We start from the raw sequence: 17,576 nt of genomic DNA, 5'->3' as shown, positions 1-17,576 counted from the left end.
GCCCTTCCTGGGCTCCACTGCGTTCTCACCTGCCGTCCTGCAGGATGGGCCAGTACTGGGCTGTGGTGTGGGGGGGGCGAGCTGTTTGCATGACCGTTAAGCTCAATGAACTGGCAAAAGCAGGCAGGCGTCTGAGCAGACCACATTCTGAATTATGAATGCCCAGAGCATTGGTCTGCAGTTAGAATAAGTTTTCATCGTATTCGCTACGGCTGACCCTTGTTGCCTTACTGTGTTGTACTGTTTTGCCCCAATGCAGCATGTTTTCTGTAATTGTACAAGTAAGGCCTCCATCTCCATGGATGGTCAGCCTCAAAGCAATTAACCTCTAAGGATCTGATTCCACTCTACTGTAATAGAAAATTGCATCTGTAATTGATAGTCTAATGTTTGACAACAGACTGTTGGTAAATTGACAGTGCGTTCACGCCTGCAGGCTGTCCTCTCACCTTTCTGGGGAGCGTGTACTGAGATGAAGAAGCTTTCAGGGGGTGAAGGGTTGTCCACATCACTCAGGTAGAACACAAAGCGATCGTGACCTTTGAACCCAGTGAGGGTGGTGTGTTTGTACCACAGTTGGTTCAGCTCCACATCCTCCTGAGTGAAGTTCTGTCCTGGAGTAAGGTCCAGCCATCCTCTCTGTGTCTACTCAGGCAAGCACAAGACCCACACAAACATGAATACAGAGTTAGTTGTGCACAAACCACCTCTGACCAAAAGCCAACACTGGAATGCTCTTTCAATATTTCTCCAATCTTTGCACATATTTTTTTCATCTTTCAATTAACCGGTCACCTTCAGCTGTAGTATGCCAAACTTGGGTCCAGCATTGAGGATGTAGTAGAGTTTATGATTTGGGGTGTCCTGATCCACAGCCTCAAGCGTCACACTGGAGATGACCCTATGACTATTAGCCTCCATGTCCATACCTGAGTTTCTGCATGGAGTGGGTAGACAACGGAAGCAGAGGAAGAGTGAGGCAACAGATTGAGGCAACGGCACAGTTAAACCTTCTCCGTCTCTTAATGAGTAAATAAATAAATAATCCAGCTGCCTCCTCAGTCCCGCTGCCTCAGAAAGAACAAAAGGCAAGAGGGACTGGCCTGTCAGCCTCAATCCGCAAGGACGCTGAAATGAGGAAGCAGGCGTGTGCCAGAAAGCCAAATTATTTCTGCCGCGCTGGAGCTTACAAGAGGAACCCGTGCCAACGCACTGAGTCAAATAATAAAATTCCTGATCTAAGGAAAATTATGAACACACACACACACATGCACACAGAGACACATTGTGGATTAGAGCAGGTCCTGATTTACTCAAGGATGTAACTTAATTCCCAGTCACTCATTCAAGGGGACATGGCAGATTCCCCTGCCACATGTGCAGTGCAGGTTGCGTTGACCCCCAAATCCCTTACCCCCCACCCACTAACCCTCTCTTACACACACACACACACACTCTGTCCCAGTCCTGTTCTCCCCCTTCCCCCTGTTCTGTCCGCTTTTTTGGCTGGCAATATGTCCCTGGGCATCCCTACTTTAGCAGCCGTGGCTTTTCATCATTGACTGGTAGGATGTGGACCTGGGCTGTCCCCTGGACTGCGTGCTTGCCATCTGTCAGCTGTATGGTGAAGGCGTCCTGAAGGGTTTCCGTGTCATCGTGCATGTACACGATCTTCATCCCTGCCCATGGGGAACACACAGGGTCAGGAGGAGGCAAGACGGAGGGAAAAAAACAAACATGGAGAAAAGGAGAGGACGAAAGAGATGAACTCGGTTAGAGCTAGCCAAGCGAGAGGGGTGCATAGACAGGCCATTTTTCTGCCTCTCTGTAAGTGCAACACATTTAGCTACACCTCACAGTAACAGTATTCATTGTCTTACACCCGTTGACCCAAGTCAGGGTCACAGAGAATCGAGAGCTTATCCCAACCTGTAATAGCTGCAAGACTGGATTAACCTCTGGACAGAGTGACAATCCATTACATTGTGAGCATTTCTCTTTATACACACAGGCCTACTGTATGGCCAATTCAGAGTTCACCTGAACACCATATCTTCAAACTTTGGGGGGAATCTGATGTAGCCAGGCAGGTGAACAGAGGCACAACATGGAAATTCCTCACTAAGCAGGCGACGTAACCCCTATGCCACTGTGCTATGCTTTTGCAGAACTAAACTGAACTATTTTCCTTTGTTGATTGACTCAGTCTGGTTGACAAATTAGGTAAGATTTTATGACACAGCCTCTAAAATTGGCATTGTGTGCTAACGAGCACCTCATTAATGAGCTTCACTAACGACGGGTTCACCTACGACTCTTGAGAGGCCCCCCATGTGCTAATGGGCAGGGGGTGGAGGTTGTTGTGTGTGGTGGCGGAGCCCTCGCTGCAGAGTGACTGTGAGCTAGTCATGCAGGGAGGGAGCAGTTGGAAGGACTTCTGCAGAGGAGGCACAAGCACCACAGGCTTTCCGTGACCTCTGTGTGCAACATCTGTTCACCAGAGCCAGAACCCAGCCGACGATGACAAACCAGTGTGTCCGGGAAGACATAGGCTGTGTGTGTGTTGGGGGGTTGGGTGTCTGGCCTCGCAATGGGGAGCCAGAACCCCCCCCCCCACCCCCAACACACACACAAAAACAAATTCCAATTTTCCTGCTCTCTAGTCGCACCAAGAGTTGCAAATCTCAGGACAAGCATGTGTAATATAGATACAATGTACTGACAGTAATGGTAATGGCATTCTAAGGCCTCAAAACCATACAGAAACATACATTAAATACTCACTTTAGAAATACACATATTCATGTATGTAAATTCATTCCTAGTAGCCTCTAATTTTTGACCCTTAAAATCCCAAATAATTTACTACACATATAAACATAATATGTTTATATATACATGTTATAATGTAAACTGACTATTAAAATTGGAATATTGTTATATAGGTATTTCAAAAACATAGGCTACAGATCGCATCCTCTATTATTGAAACACCAATACAACAAGACTTGCTATAATATCCACTAACATCATCCCAGCATTAGTGTCCCTGTGGTGTGGGAGCATGTGAGGAGCGTGACCTTCTCGGAGCTCTCTGAGGGTGAAGTTGTGGGCAGGCAGGCTGCGGCGCAGCAGCTCCTGGCCCATGTCCTTATAGCGGGTCATCTGGAGGCCGTAGATGCCATTGATTAGGGTGCCATGCTTGGGAGGCCTTGTGACAGTCAGGGTCAGGATGTCAGGAGGGGCGTCCAGGTCCACTGCATCCAAGATGGCCGCTGTCAGCTCTTTCATGCCTCCCTCTGTCACCTTTGGCAGGGAAAGATAAGTTCTAAGTTATTGATGTGTGAAGAGATCTGAAATAGAAGCTATGTCACAGTGTCTATGACAAAAAATATGTCAGAATCTACGTAGTATTATATGAGCATAGTATACAGTGAATAAATGAACAATACTGTCAAATGAAGGGATGTTGTCAGTGTGAATGGCACACAGCATCTGGCCTTATTACATGTCTACAAAGTTAAAATCTTAACAGTGGTGTATAATTAATGTAAATAATCTAGAATGTTGCATAAAAAGTAATGATTGAAAATCAAAGAGCAAGTGGGGCAGGTATAAGCAAACTAAACTTTTGGGTTTGGCTGTTCTTCAGATAATGGCATGTTGTTAACAGCCTTAGAGGAGAAATTCTCTACAACACTCGTTAAAGCTGCCCATTTGGCTGTTCTTTCAACTCACAGTAAAACTGTTGAGAAGAAGAGTCGGAGGCTCATCGTTTGTGGGGTTGATAATGATGTAGAATGGCACAGCGGTGGACTTGTGGACCCCATCAGTGACGCTCACCACAAAATGGTCAGCTGTGGGCTCCTGGCCCTGGTGTCCTGCCTGGACGTAGTTGATGAAGCCAGAGTTGAGGTGAAGAAGACTGAAAGACACTGGCCAGAGAAAGGACAGATTACACATGGATGAACATCTGATGCAAATGGTGTGTATGGTTGGTATGTATTGTTTGAATGAATCAACCAAGTGTTAAAACCATCCAGCATAGGGTCCAGCACGAAGCTGATATGTCATTGTGGATCCTACCATAAGGTGTTTATCACATACCCACTTTAATTCCAGCATTGCTCTTCTCAAACCCAGGGGAGGGTAGGGTGTTCTCAAGGAAGCCATTTTGAGGAGGTGTTTTAAGATGGAAGATAAGTTCATTGGGGTTTGTGTCAGGATCCACAGCTCCCAGAACCCCATGACACAGACAGGCAAAGGAGCCCTCGTCTACTACAAACATATCACCTGCCAATCAAACACACAGTATTTATGGTCAGAGCGGTCAGGGTTGCTGTTGTGTTGGTTTATTTTTTCATCCTTCACAATGCAAGAGTATTGTTAATTATAATTTGGGCCCATAAACAACGCAGGTCCAAGTTCTAGAAATTTGATTTGTTTTCTCCTGCAGCCTTACCCTATTTCTCTCTGTCTTTTTGCCCTCTCTCTCTCTCTTTCTCTCTCTAATTCCAATTTCCTCATCCTCGGTTTGCTTCCTGCCTTCGTTCTCCCCTTCCGCTCTTTCGGCTCTTGGCCAGTGCGCTGCCACCTGGGTACTGATAAAGCCATCATGTTTGTGCTTACTGGCATCTGCTCTCATTTACTGCACTGATAAATAATGAATGGAGGAGGGAGGCCACTGCCGGAGTGCGGGAAGGATCAGAATCCGCAGCGAGGCATTGGGATTAGATGACCAGGAGTCTGGGATATAGGTGATAAACCTCCCCATCCGGAGCGAGCCGGAGAAAGCTGGGAAAAGCCGGATTCTTCCCAGTCTTGGCTCACTGTTAATGCTCTTACAAACAAGTCATTTTTCTTTATTCAATGCAAATTAATTACACAAGTCTCTGTTTCTCCTGCTAAACAAGCCCAGCTTTACCAGGCTCCAGTGGCAGCAGGCAGGGAGAATGACTTATTTTTGTGCTATTGTTGTTTGTGTGGGATTATCGAATTATGAGATCATCACGGCGATGGCGCAGGAAAAGCCCATTTTGGCAGGAGCCGAGCCAAAGGAGGAGGGGTGCAAGCGCTCCCTCTCTCACCTAAGAAAGCGACAGTGTCTTTTTTGTTCTCATTGTCCACGCTCATCTCCAGGGGGTCACATCTCTTAAGTACTTTCCTTCCGTCCCTAGACAGTACACACGCCCTGTGCTTTCTCCACACAGTTTCAACACGAATGTAAGGATTTCAGTCCCACCCCCCATAACTATCTCCTACTAACCACTGTGTTTTCCATTGATAACCAGAAAAAGTTTATTTTCACAACAGGGGGTTGCTGTTAAATCTCTGGCTCTGACATCAGCAGCTTGTCCTATCTGCCAGGGATGTAACCCTCCTGTCCTCCCTGAGATGGGTGTCCTGCTCTGATTATGGGCTCCTGTGTGTGTCTGCGGCTGCCTAGCCGACTCAAAAACAAAAGAGACTGACAAAACCACATGGGAAATGAGATGAAAATTGTTGTAATTTAGTGTTTAAATTAATCATTGGTGGAACAGCAAACTTAATTTACTGTGTCTCTTTTGTACACAGTGCGGTCAAAATTAATCACTATCCTCGGTATCCATCTTTTGATCTAAACACTCTCATATACTCACCTATGGTCACCGATGGAGGTTTGTCATTAACTGGGGTCACTGTAATATTAAGGTCATAAACAGGGAGGGTGCCATGCAAAGGGACAGGCGGGGGCATGACATCTCCTTGGCAACAGACGTCCTGTCCTCCTGCTTCTCCATCAGACACTATAAGTGTCACAGAATCTGAAACTGAGTGGGGTCCAACTTCTCCCCCTAAAGTCAGAGAAACAGGAAATCATGAGACAGACCTAATAAAACCCATCATGGAGCTCAATTTACAATTTATTTACATCAGGCATTGTCACAATAATTTGATTTGAGCCATGTTGTTTCTGACTGATTAGATTAAAATATGTATTGTAACCATGTGTGATCTACACTCTATCTATATCCATGTGTACAGTCACTAGACTACATCTCACTGTACTGTATTATACTGATACTTTAACAACTTATGCAGCTTACAGTGCATTTAGTTTTCCTAGATTCATGCAGTGACCCTTCACTGCAAAATCTGTGTCTCATAACATTGATCAGCATATATCAACCATAAAAATGTCAAACTGGCCCTACATTGCATGTTTACACAGAATCATTACATAGATTTATATGGTCTATAGATATTCTGACGGCGCCATCAAATGTATTTCAAAATGCATAATTTTCCAATGGGGTTGCACGCCACACCTGTGTGTACATAGTAGATAATTCCTTGTAGGAGGTCTTGCTGGGAGAATTTGTCTACAGGGCTCCCTCCTCTGTGTATTTCTCCATGGGTGGGGGCTCTAGCCAGCATGTAGGTGAGGCGCGCGTCATCGCTGTCTGCATCTGTCGCAAACAGATACTCCACCGTAATCTGCACACGGCCACCTTCTGCACAGGACAGGCCAGCACGCAGCCCTGGACCCAGCTGTGGGGGCTCATCGTTCACAGGCATGACCTGAAAAACAACATTACATTGCGTCACAGACTTGAAATGGCGGGTTTAGGAATCAACCCGGGGTGACCAACTGCCAGCCGGCGACACTACCACTCCTCCACCACGCTCATTGTAATGTAATAAAAATATGGAAAATAGGGAAAAAATAAAGACTAATTTCTAATAGCATTTTGGTAACACTTTATTTTAATGTGTCACTGTTACAGTGTACTTACCTAATTAGGTACAGTGGTACAACCTGTGTAACAACATGTACTATCAGGTACTATCATTGTACTTTGCATAATGTATTTGTGGGTACCTACATATAGTTGTTAGTTACATTGTAATACTGAGTGCTTTTACAAAACTTTGCCAATTTGCCTAAAAGAGGCAAAGAGCTGACCTGAGACCTGCTGGATGGGGTAAATCGGATCATGATAGATTTGAAATACAAAGCATGCTTAGCTCCAGTCAAGGCCTCATTGTCTTCAGTGTACATGTAACAGCTGTGCTGCTACAACCTTGTTACTCTTTGATACAGTGGAATAAACTGGAACAGGTCTTGTCTTGGAACAGGTCTACTAATTCACATGTACTGTGTGGTGTAACAGCAGACACGCTTTCAACACATCAATTACAGGATGCATAACATCATTGACAGGATGTATATATGTAGATGTAAGTACTTAACTGGTACACTTTATTTTAATGGGTTTATTCCACTGTATCAAAAGAGTAATAAATGTGTACCAACACAGATACATGTACTACAGTATGTAGGGTAATGGCAGACATGTTCCAAGACACCAATGACACAACATACATGTAATATGTAATTGTAAGTACTTAACTGGTACACTTCATTTTAATGGGTTTATGCCACTGTATCAAAGAGCAATAAGTGTGTACCAACACAGTTGATATATGTACTATGTAGTGAATTAGTAGACCTGTTCCAAGACATCGAAGACATAACAGACATGTCATATGTACATGTAAGTAATTAACTGGTACACTTAATAGGTTTATTCCACTGTATCAAAGAGTAACAAGGTTGTAGCAGCACAGCTGTTACATGTACTGAAGACAATGAGGCCTTGACTGGAGCTAAGAATGCTTTGTATATCAAATCTATCATGACCAGATTTACCCCATCCAGCAGGTCTCAGGTCAGCTCTTTGCCTCTGATGAAAATGTAGGCAAATTGACAAAGTTTTGTAAAAGCACTCAGTATTACAATGTAACAACTATATGTAGGTACCCACAAATACATAATGCAAGTACAATGATAGTACCTGATAGTACATGTTGTTACACAGGTTGTACCACTGTACCTAATTAGGTAGGTACACTGTAACAACGACACATTAAAATAAAGTGTTACCTAGCATTTTAATTAATAATTATTAATTTATTTATTTTCGAGGTCCAATTACTTCATTTGAAATATAATTGAGAACTTGGACCAGACCTTACCTGTACTAAAAGCTCAGTCTGGGCAGAGCTGGTGCCATCTGTAACTGTAAGGCTTAAACTGTCCTTCAAAGTCTCAGAATCATCATGGATGTACCTGCCATCACAGAAAAAAACTGGGATAAATGGTCAGCCAAATGGTAATTTTTTAGCTTTTAGTTTACATCAAAGCAACCGCAACACACAGCAGCCTTCAGTAAACATCACCCTACACCTGATTGATCATTCAGCGTAGTGAGAACCCACAGAGAATGGGAATGGTTTGATAGTGCATGTAAAATCCGCACAGCGCTTCACAAATATGAAAATTATATTTCATAACTGCATGGGTTACAATAACTCTGACACAAAGCCAAAAAAGGAAGCAGGACCCAGGTGCTAAGCAATAGTTTGAAGACGTCCAGCAGGTTTATGGGACGTCCAAAGTGCTGCGTGCATTCTCAGCGCTCTCTCCCACCTGACTCGCAGAGCTCGGATGTCCAGCAGGGAGAAGCTGTGGCCCTCTGGGAGAGGGGACCCCTGTAGCTCCAGCCTCCCGTGCTGTGGAGGAGTATCCAGCCTCACTCTCAGACCCTCAGGAAGGGTATCCACATCCCGTATCAACAGGTGTTCCTCCGTAAGGAACACAGCTCCACCCTCCTCCACTCGCAGCAGGTTGGTGAACATCTGTGGGGGAGAGAGAGGGGAGGCCAGGCAGGGGAGAACTCCTCAGAAGAGTTGACCAAAGTTTCTCTTGTTTTCATCTTACAATAGTGTTAAATCCTTTCAAAGAGCCAAATCCATTTCCAGCTCCATCGCTCCCTATAATCTAGTTTTACAAGAATGCTGTATGTTGTATTGAGCTCTTAACATTAGCATAGCATCAGATCCTTTAAGTTGGTCTGTTGGATTGTGAGCTCACAAGACTCATTTGAACTCATTTGTAGTTACTAGTACATGACAGTAACATTGCAAGGACGCAATTCAAGGATCAAATAACTGGCATTTGTCATTAGTAGTTTTGACATTTTGAAGTAGGTCCGCTCAATCAGTATTTTTCACTCTGAATAAATAAATCTGCCATATATTGACCGTTTATACCATAGCAAAAAAGCATTAGATAATATGTATATCATACACCAAAATACATCTCATTAGTGTCACATACCTCTGGTTTCTGGTTGTCCACCGGTAAGACAGTGATGTTGAAGACGAGGCCACTGAGAGTGCCTCCATGTTGATCACTGACAGAGAAGACAAACTGCACGTAGAGAGGCTCCAGCCCGATGTCCTCAATCGGAGGCATGTACCCCACTTTATGGTGATTTACCGCATTCTGAGAGAGGAGTCATATCAATGTGACTTTTTATCATCAATTCTAACACCAATATGATTACATATCAGAATGTATGTATTTCCAAAATAAGAAGATTTGTAGACTGTGTAGACTGAAACAATGAATATTTAATTCTATTGCAGGTTGAAGGCATTACCTGTGTGAATGACTTGAGCACTGGCACCATATAATCCTTTTTCATGGTATGGGTGGTATCTGTGAAGAATAATCTTCCTGCATCTGGCATGCTGAAATGTTACGATGATCAGTCATAAAGGCATACATCTCATAAAAATCTATTTTTAGCATTTAGACTGAGAAAGGTTTTGGTTTAAACTGAATATCTGTTATATCATACTTGTGATGGGATGTAGATTAAATGAAAGCACAAGAGCATAATAGTATCAGAGTACATTTAAAGAGATAAAATAAATCTCTTGAAATGGGACTAAAAATCTCACCCAGGCTTGTTGAGACTGAAACAGGGTTGTGTAATAAAGTAGGCAAGGTCTGTGTCCCTGTTTTCTGGGTCCCTAAAGTGGAGGTGATTCTGTGTGAGGTAAACCACCTCTGTCTCCTTCACAGTGATAAAGTGCACCGTTCCCGACATTTCCACAGGCAGCTGGTCTTTAACAGGGAACACGTGGACCACCACTGTCTGCAGGGTGGTGAGGGCATTTGCAGACAGATACACAGAGATAAATATAAATTCATTTTTTAATGGGATAAATTAGCTGCTTTACTAACAGTATACACAAAATAAAGCTACTTTACTAATTAGTCTTGTTTAAGGAGTGAGCACTGGCCTGTCGATCCGAGAGGTTGGGAGGCTGATGACTGTCAGAGAGAATGAACTCAAACGAGTCCTCAAACACCTCCTCCCCTGAGTGCCTGTAGTAGATCAGGCCCTGAAACAGGTCCCTCTGCAGGAAGCTGCTAACAGGGACTCCTACAGAAGACAAATCTAGTCATGCACTATTCTGTACATTCCAATCCTCAATCAAAAACATAAAAGATTGTTATTTACAGTTATAATTCATACAAAAGCAGGAGATGTTCTTGTATGATGTAGATATTTAGTCAGGGTTCAGACTGATCACAACATAATTACATGATAATGATTATGCTGTGTTTGTGTGACATGGATACACAAGTTGATGTTTTGTTCAAGGGCGTATCACAATACTGGGGCAGTTTACCTGCATCGTACACGGAGGTCTTTTTCACCACCTCCCCAGCACATGGCTGAGTGACCAGCTGGTACAGGATGTAGTCATCACTGGAGTCCAGATCTGAGGCCAAGAGCATGTACTCTTCCACACGCACCAGCCCTCCTTCCTGTACCTCAAAGGCCACATTGTTTATAAGAAAGGGAGGTGTGTCATCTTTTGGCAATATGTTGATGGGGAACTTATGGCGAGTGCTATGACGACCATCAGTGATGCGGAAGATGATGTAGTCTCGGGTGGTGTCACTGTCGGAGTGTTGGTACACCACCACACCCTCACGAAGATCCTGAACTTTAAACATGAAGCCTTTCCCACCTAGGGAGAAGAATAAAGCCACTCAGTCTAGTAAAAGATATGAAGAGTTATACATTACATTCATTCTTGTTACAATGCCATCAGTGATTGACTGAACTTATGACACTAGCTTGTGTTCTTCAATATGGACATCTCTCTAACTTGTGTGACAGTCACCCGTGGCTCATGTTTTAATCACTTACCTATTCCTCTGTGATTTGATATATTTTGTTTTCTTGGGAGGGAGATTTGTCATTCAACAATGATTCAATTTTTTGAACATAACAAGCTTTCCTTTTGCCCAGAGGCACTCGTGCTGGCTGAGGCTACTCCCCATTGATAGAAAAACAAAAAGAAAAATGGCGTCCTTCCCAGGCAGTTGCATGGCTGCCCACCGCGAGACTGGGACCACTCCTGCTTGCCAGGGAAACAGAAGGGCAAGGTCAACAGACAGATTGAGTGAAGAATAGTTGCCCAGCGAAAACCTAATTAGCAACTTTACCAAGGGAAACAGCGGTCGCAAGTCCAATGGAGAAACAACTTAGTAATTGGGCCCAAAGGTGGCTGTGGGCAGCAGGCCCAAAAAACGGGGGGACTGTGTCCAACGGAGGCACCAGACTCAGAGGACAGTATGTGGGAAGGGAGAGGCAGCTTTCCATTTGGCTGAAGGCGTTGGACCCACCTATCATTTACTCTCCCTAGTGGATGAGTTGTTGAGTCGGAGGTCCAGGTGAGCAATTCCCAGTCCCAACCAGAGAAGAGGCAAGAGCGTGTGGTGTTGGACCATGACTTGCCACATGCAGTGGAGTCTGTCCAACATGGAGACAAGTGTGGGGTCTTTGAGGATGGGAGCCAAACTTATGGAGTAGCCTCCTCCCTCCCTTCTCACTTTTCCTATATCAGCTTATAAAAAAAGAAGAACGTAAACAGCAATTAAAGTTGCACCGTGCTGTTGTGAGTGGGAACAGTTGTTTGAGCGGGAGGCTGCTGTTGATTAGACAACCCTGAGAAAAGAGACATGAGAGGAAGTCCAGCCCTGGTCCATGTGACTGGAGCCCCTCCAGCTCTACAGTCACAATAACAAGCTACTGCCAGAGAGCCTCTCCACACAGACTGTCTGCACTCAGACAGCACATGCTGGCCTCAGCTGCCTTTCATACTCTCCTTTGTAAAAAAGCCCAGGGCTAAAACGTGTCTTCTCCCTTTGGGCTATGTAGACATGATGGCCACAAATGGAGTAGCAGAGTAGTTTTCATATACTGTGATACCAATTTGAGGTTATATTCTTTCATATTCTTCGATGTTCTTTTTAGTGTGATGTGAGTTTGGTGACCACACAAAGATATGATACCTGTTCTGTCTGAAGCCTCTGAAGTGACCTGATTGTCCCCAGTCGCCAGTGCTGGCCAGAGTCAGTGAGAGGACGGTGGGTTGGTGGGGGATGGTAGAGCAGTGCTTCTGCCCCTTGTGCATTGCGGCATGTAATGGCATAAGTCTTGACAATCTGTTTCATTCTAGCACTGTGAAAACAAAAGGCCTGTCTTCCCCGTGTAGCCAAGCAGAAGGACAGATGCCCGCCACTCTGGAGACCTCTTTGGGAGCACCCCCGCATATCCACTGACCCACCCCCGGGGTCTGTGTCGGCGGCCCATTTTACACCTGATTAGCAAACACATGCAGGCCACCTTGCATATGTACCGCCACTGGTGTGCATGAGTGAAAACGTACGTTCCCAGCAGAGTGGGCAGCGCATGAGGAGAGCAGAGCACAGGACCGGTCACATCTCTTAACACAGCTATACAGAACACTGCTCAAGTTCAAGTAGCTTATTGTCATGTACTCATAAAAGGAATTATAAGTAATGAAATTATTGTGCTCAACAGCCAGCTCAACTTTAAAGAATAAATTAAAAGTAGCAATTAAAAAGGTATATTGTGTTTATGTGTGTGTGTGTGTGTGTGTGTGTGTGTGGGGGGGGGGTGTAATGCTGATATGAATCTAATTTTTTATCTAACACCATTCTGTGGATATGCAGTTAAGCATGCAGAAATTACATGCATACTGTACTTAAACTACATAGTGCCCTCAATATGTGACCAGTACACACTTAATCAAAAGCTAAACTGTCACATTGTCCCATTACAGAGAGAAAACAGGAGGCTGACCCTAATAAATATGATGCAGCTACCTGTAAATATGACACCCACCCACCAAGACAGATCATCCACTGACAGATCAGTAATAAAAAATCCTTAGAAGCTTCCATAGTCTTCCATAGAAATGTTCCATATCCTGCTATGTGATTTCTTTGCTCACCTCGGACACTGAGTTTGCCATGATGAGGCCCATCCACAGCTACCAGAGTGACTGCTTTGATATTGTCATTATCCACAATCTGCAGGTTCTCCCAGGCGATTGGCCGAGACTGACCCTCTAGCAGATCCAACCCTACAAAATGGCAAATTTTTCATTTCAGAGTGAATTCTCAGCATTGGCAAATAAAGGCTCTTATAAAGGCTCTATACAGCACCGACAGTTTCATTGGAAAAATAAATGGAAAATACCTAGTCTAGAGCTACCATGACAATAAATGATTGCTATTTGCTGTATTTTGGACATACCCATGTTCCAGGAGACTCGAGGAGCATTTGTTTCTGCTGCACGGATTGAAAAATGAACCATGATTGGGGAACTGGTGCCAAAGGAATCATCAATGGCCTCAAATTCAACCTGTTGAAATGGTCCAAAATAGTCATGTTGAAAAGACAGTTTAATGGTGATGGCCATAAGCCACATGTGAAATCAAACCATGAGTAATTTTGCAGATATTGTAAACATTTGATTGGAACACCTAAGCAGACCTAACCTCATAGTTCCTGCGGCCACTGACACTGCTATTGGGTGGCTGATAGGCAATCTTCATCTCGTTTAGGTCCTGCCAAGAGAAGGAGCCAACTGTCTTGGTGTGGTCATCCAGGTGGGTTATGTAGCCATCTGCAGGGGGTTTTGTCACGTTGAAGACCAGCCGAGCCTGGGGCGTCTCATGGTCCTTGGCGTCCAAAGCGGCAGTGGTCATGGGAGTGAGGATGAACTGGTCCACCTCCAATATGAACATGGACATGAAGGCTGCATTTGGAGGGTGGTTGGCCATTGCACCATGGATCAAGACGGGCAGCCACACGCTTTCTGCCTGTCATAGACAATCAAGAAGGAAGAAATGCAAAAATGGAACTGGAAAAAGGAATACTGAATTCAGGTATCAGATTCTTGTTTCCACTTTGCAGTTGTTCCACTTTTTAACATGCTAAAACATGATAAATATGCTGTTACCTCTAACAGAGCCCGAGAGGTTTTGTCTCTCAGTTCTACCCTGATGGGAATGTAATCGATCTCTGGTGAGGGTGGACTCAGATGTTGGTACTTTAGACGTGAAGTCAGGAACTCAGTGCAGGTAATCTTCAGAAAGCGTACCTCCCTGTTGCCATGGAGACATGGTCTGTTTCCGGGGCAAGAGAGGCTGGCTTGTCTACCTTGAGTAGATAAGAAAATGAGAATAGAAAAACAATATGTCATAACTGGAGCATAGAGAGGCATAGCTGGTAAAATTCAATTAATGTAGGCTATTATGTTTTTAATGTGATGAATGAATCAGCACCTGCATATCTACACTTAGCTCTAAATAGCTGATAAAGAATGGTCAGAAGATCAGTGGATATAGCAATGAAGAAGATCAGATATTCACCTTTTCGTGGTCCAGCATTTAGAGCCTCTCCTTGGTCTGCTTGGGTAGGATCCTCTTTGACCAGTTGCCCCAGCATTGGAGCATTAGTCTCAGAGGTCAAAAGTCGCACTGTGCAAACAACCTCTGGGCGAGTTGGAAAGGTCAACACTCTGCTGTCTAGGGCGTTGGAGAGGCCGTAGAACTCCTGAACCACAAGGGGAACATTACCAAACTCCACGAGTTTGCTGCTGCTCTCCTTAATCCTAACTCTAAGTAGGAATGTCTCAATATACGTATCAGTATCTGTGAAGCTAAAGAAGAAACAATACAGTAATTAAATTAAAGCAATGAGGCAATTCATTTAGGATATAGTACTAATTGAAATTCTGTTATGCCCTAAAGGAGCAAGTTGATGGCAAACATTATGTAATCTCACTTGATGTTATATACCTTATATATTCTTTTGTCCTGTCTTATATGTCTCATATGTTGTGTGATGTCTTATATGTCACTATGCATAGGGAAATTGCCCCTCGGGGATAAGTAAAGTTTTTTTAATTGAATTGAATATACCACCTGTAGACTCTCAACATGACAGTATCTTCTTCTAGTAACGGGCTGCCATTGTGTGTGTACATCACTTCATCAGGTAGAAACCGGCAATCAAATACCTGAGGATAGGAAGTGCAATGGTTCTATGTCCGTTCCTTACTTTTCAAGAGTCAAACTTAACATGTATGCTAAATGAATACAGAATCACTGACAATGGAATAAATGGAAGCAACCCATCTGAAAATTAGATGGATTATTCCTAGAAGTCGTACCTGAGGGGTGAGCTTGCCCACCCTCTGAGTGACAGGTTCATTAAGAATCACCTCAACCTTGCAGGCGTCTGTCTCCCCTGTGGCCTTCAGCTGTAACTCTTTATCCGTCACAAACACAGACTGGCCTCTAGTGACCTCCAGGCCCAGATTCAGTCGCACCAGACTCTCAGCTCTTGCATAGTCCAAGATGGCTACTAGTATAAACAACACCTGTTGATAGCTGACCACCTCCATTTCTTTCAGAGTCTTCTGGACAACTATTTAGACTTGACGAAGTCCTCTATTCTGTTGCACTTCCCAGTTTAGGCAACAGTGGGTTAAGTCCAGTGCCCAGTAACTTTAGTCCCTTGGCCTGTTACTGTAGTCCTGGTTTCAGCTACTCATCTCAGGAAAACTCCCTCTATGATCTGATAGTCATGATCAAACAGCTAAAATGAAAAGAAAACTTTAAAACTTTATTTTACAGACTCTCAGTAAATATTTCTCAATCAGACTCTGTAGAGGCATACTGAGTATAGTGGCAGCCATCTTGGTAAATGTTTTACCCCTCACTTCACTTCAGATGTAAACGCAGCAGGGCACAAGAGGTTGACCAAGCTGACCCCACTTAAGTGCTGGAGATGGCATCAGAGGAAAGAACAAAGAGGTCGTTACGGTGGGGGGGTTAAGCAGATTCTATGACACAATCCCCATCCACCACTACCACAACATACACAAGTCCACATAAAGAAAGAAAGGTTGGATTGTTTGATTGATTAAGGATGAATAAAAACACTTCCACATCTCTCAGAGCACTTCAGTGTAAGTCCAAGCTGCTCAAACCAAATACCCTTAAGGTAAATGGCATACCCAAACTCACCATGGATAATATGAAACATGATTTGTAAGCTATATTATTACATATCATTCTGTTGAGCAATAATATCTAACATGCCTTGTTTGCTGATTCCTGGCATTTCTCAAACAATTGCCATGAACAGTATTTCTGAAACAATTGACTGGAATGAAATGTTTTACAAAACCATCACAGAAATCTGTTAAATTGCTGCCAGAACTATTTGGCTCAGTAAAGGGTTCCAATTCTGTGCTGTCAAAATGAGACTGGAAGAGATGTGGAGTATATTGAGCGTTCTTTGCTCAGTCTTGCATTGCTTTGTCTCCACTCAACAGTGTCATCTGAAAACTGTTGAGCAGCATGTGCACAAACCTATGTCTGCCTTGATTTCCCTGACAAAACAGTAAAACTGCTTGAAGAAAAGTCATAAGCCCATAAACATCTACTTGTCTAATTAGAAAGAAGCCCATAAAACCTTACATGGGCTGGAAAAGAAAGAACACACTGTCTTTTTGTTGGAGAGAAAGATATGGTGAGAGGGAGTGAAATAAAGTTAAATGTAGGGATTTAAAAGTGTACTCAGTCTCCTGCCGAGAGCCTTATCGTCTAAAGACACGGGGCTCAGGAGCGCTCTGAGTTTGCTGTCACGTACCTGCAGCTGTGTGCGAGTCGTCCTCTTGGCCTGCTCCCCTCTCCTGTGTGCTTGCACGCGCTCAGTGCGGGAGAATCCTGTCGGCACACCCCCACTGTGTGCGAGGTCACAAGCTGGATTCCCCCCAAACACAAAGGGAGCGACGGAGACCACTGTGGCACAGAACAAAAGGCACAAATAGAGAAGGAGATAAGAGGGACAAAAGAGAGGAGTTAGAGTGTGTCCCTTTGCCAGACCATTAAGACAAGCGGCACAACATGGAGAGAAAAGAAAAGAAAGAGGGAGGCAGAGAAAGAGAGAGAGAGTGGGGGAGAAAAGTTAAAGCTCAAAACACAGGAAATGTGCTGAGCTGTTCCAAGAGTTTGACTTCTCTATTGCACCCCGTCACCCACATGCCCAGATGTTCATACACCCCAAAGAAGCAAAGCCTCAAACCCCACTGCAAAGCTCTGAAAGGACGAGAGAGAAGAAGAGAGGAGAGGAGAGGAGAGGAGAGGGTAGGAGAGGAGAGGAGAGGAGAGGGTAGGAGAGACGAGGTGATAAAAGGCGGAGCAGCTTTTACAACAGAGCTGCTAGATTGAAAGAGTGAAATCACACTGAGGATTTAGTTTTTTGAAAAAAGTTTTTCAGTGCAAACCTGCTCATGGTTCTGCCGGGGCTTTGATGTTTTATGGCTCTGCGAGCTTCCTG

At 44.1% G+C, this 17,576-nt stretch overlaps 1 protein-coding gene across 6 annotated transcripts in view; it reads right to left on the bottom strand.

Moving 5' to 3' along the window:
* Positions 1 to 17,576, bottom strand: part of frem1b (Fras1 related extracellular matrix 1b) — a 27,303-nt gene extending 9,727 nt beyond the window's left edge. The window contains exons 1-25 of one of the 6 annotated variants that reach the window (XM_048251982.1): positions 17,524 to 17,576; positions 16,887 to 17,038; positions 15,909 to 16,013; positions 15,400 to 15,827; positions 15,152 to 15,246; positions 14,597 to 14,886; positions 14,185 to 14,384; positions 13,721 to 14,044; positions 13,476 to 13,584; positions 13,171 to 13,302; positions 10,531 to 10,875; positions 10,138 to 10,280; positions 9,793 to 9,989; positions 9,489 to 9,579; positions 9,164 to 9,331; positions 8,474 to 8,682; positions 8,020 to 8,113; positions 6,309 to 6,561; positions 5,640 to 5,834; positions 4,108 to 4,293; positions 3,739 to 3,935; positions 3,081 to 3,306; positions 1,535 to 1,679; positions 796 to 937; positions 450 to 645 (exon numbers count right to left, since the gene is read on the bottom strand). In XM_048251982.1, coding sequence (XP_048107939.1) covers positions 450 to 645; positions 796 to 937; positions 1,535 to 1,679; positions 3,081 to 3,306; positions 3,739 to 3,935; positions 4,108 to 4,293; positions 5,640 to 5,834; positions 6,309 to 6,561; positions 8,020 to 8,113; positions 8,474 to 8,682; positions 9,164 to 9,331; positions 9,489 to 9,579; positions 9,793 to 9,989; positions 10,138 to 10,280; positions 10,531 to 10,875; positions 13,171 to 13,302; positions 13,476 to 13,584; positions 13,721 to 14,044; positions 14,185 to 14,384; positions 14,597 to 14,886; positions 15,152 to 15,246; positions 15,400 to 15,633 — 4,171 coding nt within the window. In that variant the 5' untranslated portion in view covers positions 15,634 to 15,827; positions 15,909 to 16,013; positions 16,887 to 17,038; positions 17,524 to 17,576. Of the gene's footprint in view, positions 1 to 449; positions 646 to 795; positions 938 to 1,534; positions 1,680 to 3,080; positions 3,307 to 3,738; positions 3,936 to 4,107; positions 4,294 to 5,639; positions 5,835 to 6,308; positions 6,562 to 8,019; positions 8,114 to 8,473; positions 8,683 to 9,163; positions 9,332 to 9,488; positions 9,580 to 9,792; positions 9,990 to 10,137; positions 10,281 to 10,530; positions 10,876 to 13,170; positions 13,303 to 13,475; positions 13,585 to 13,720; positions 14,045 to 14,184; positions 14,385 to 14,596; positions 14,887 to 15,151; positions 15,247 to 15,399; positions 15,828 to 15,908; positions 16,085 to 16,886; positions 17,295 to 17,523 lie in introns of those variants that run through there. The other 5 variants (XM_048251980.1, XM_048251983.1, XM_048251984.1 and 2 more) reach the window with 5 other exon arrangements.

This window comes from Alosa alosa, chromosome 9 (assembly GCF_017589495.1).
Source record: "Alosa alosa isolate M-15738 ecotype Scorff River chromosome 9, AALO_Geno_1.1, whole genome shotgun sequence".
Taxonomy (NCBI): Eukaryota; Metazoa; Chordata; class Actinopteri; order Clupeiformes; family Clupeidae; genus Alosa; species Alosa alosa.
The sequence above is the reverse complement of the archived record's forward strand: the minus strand, read 5'-3'. Positions and strand labels throughout refer to the sequence as shown.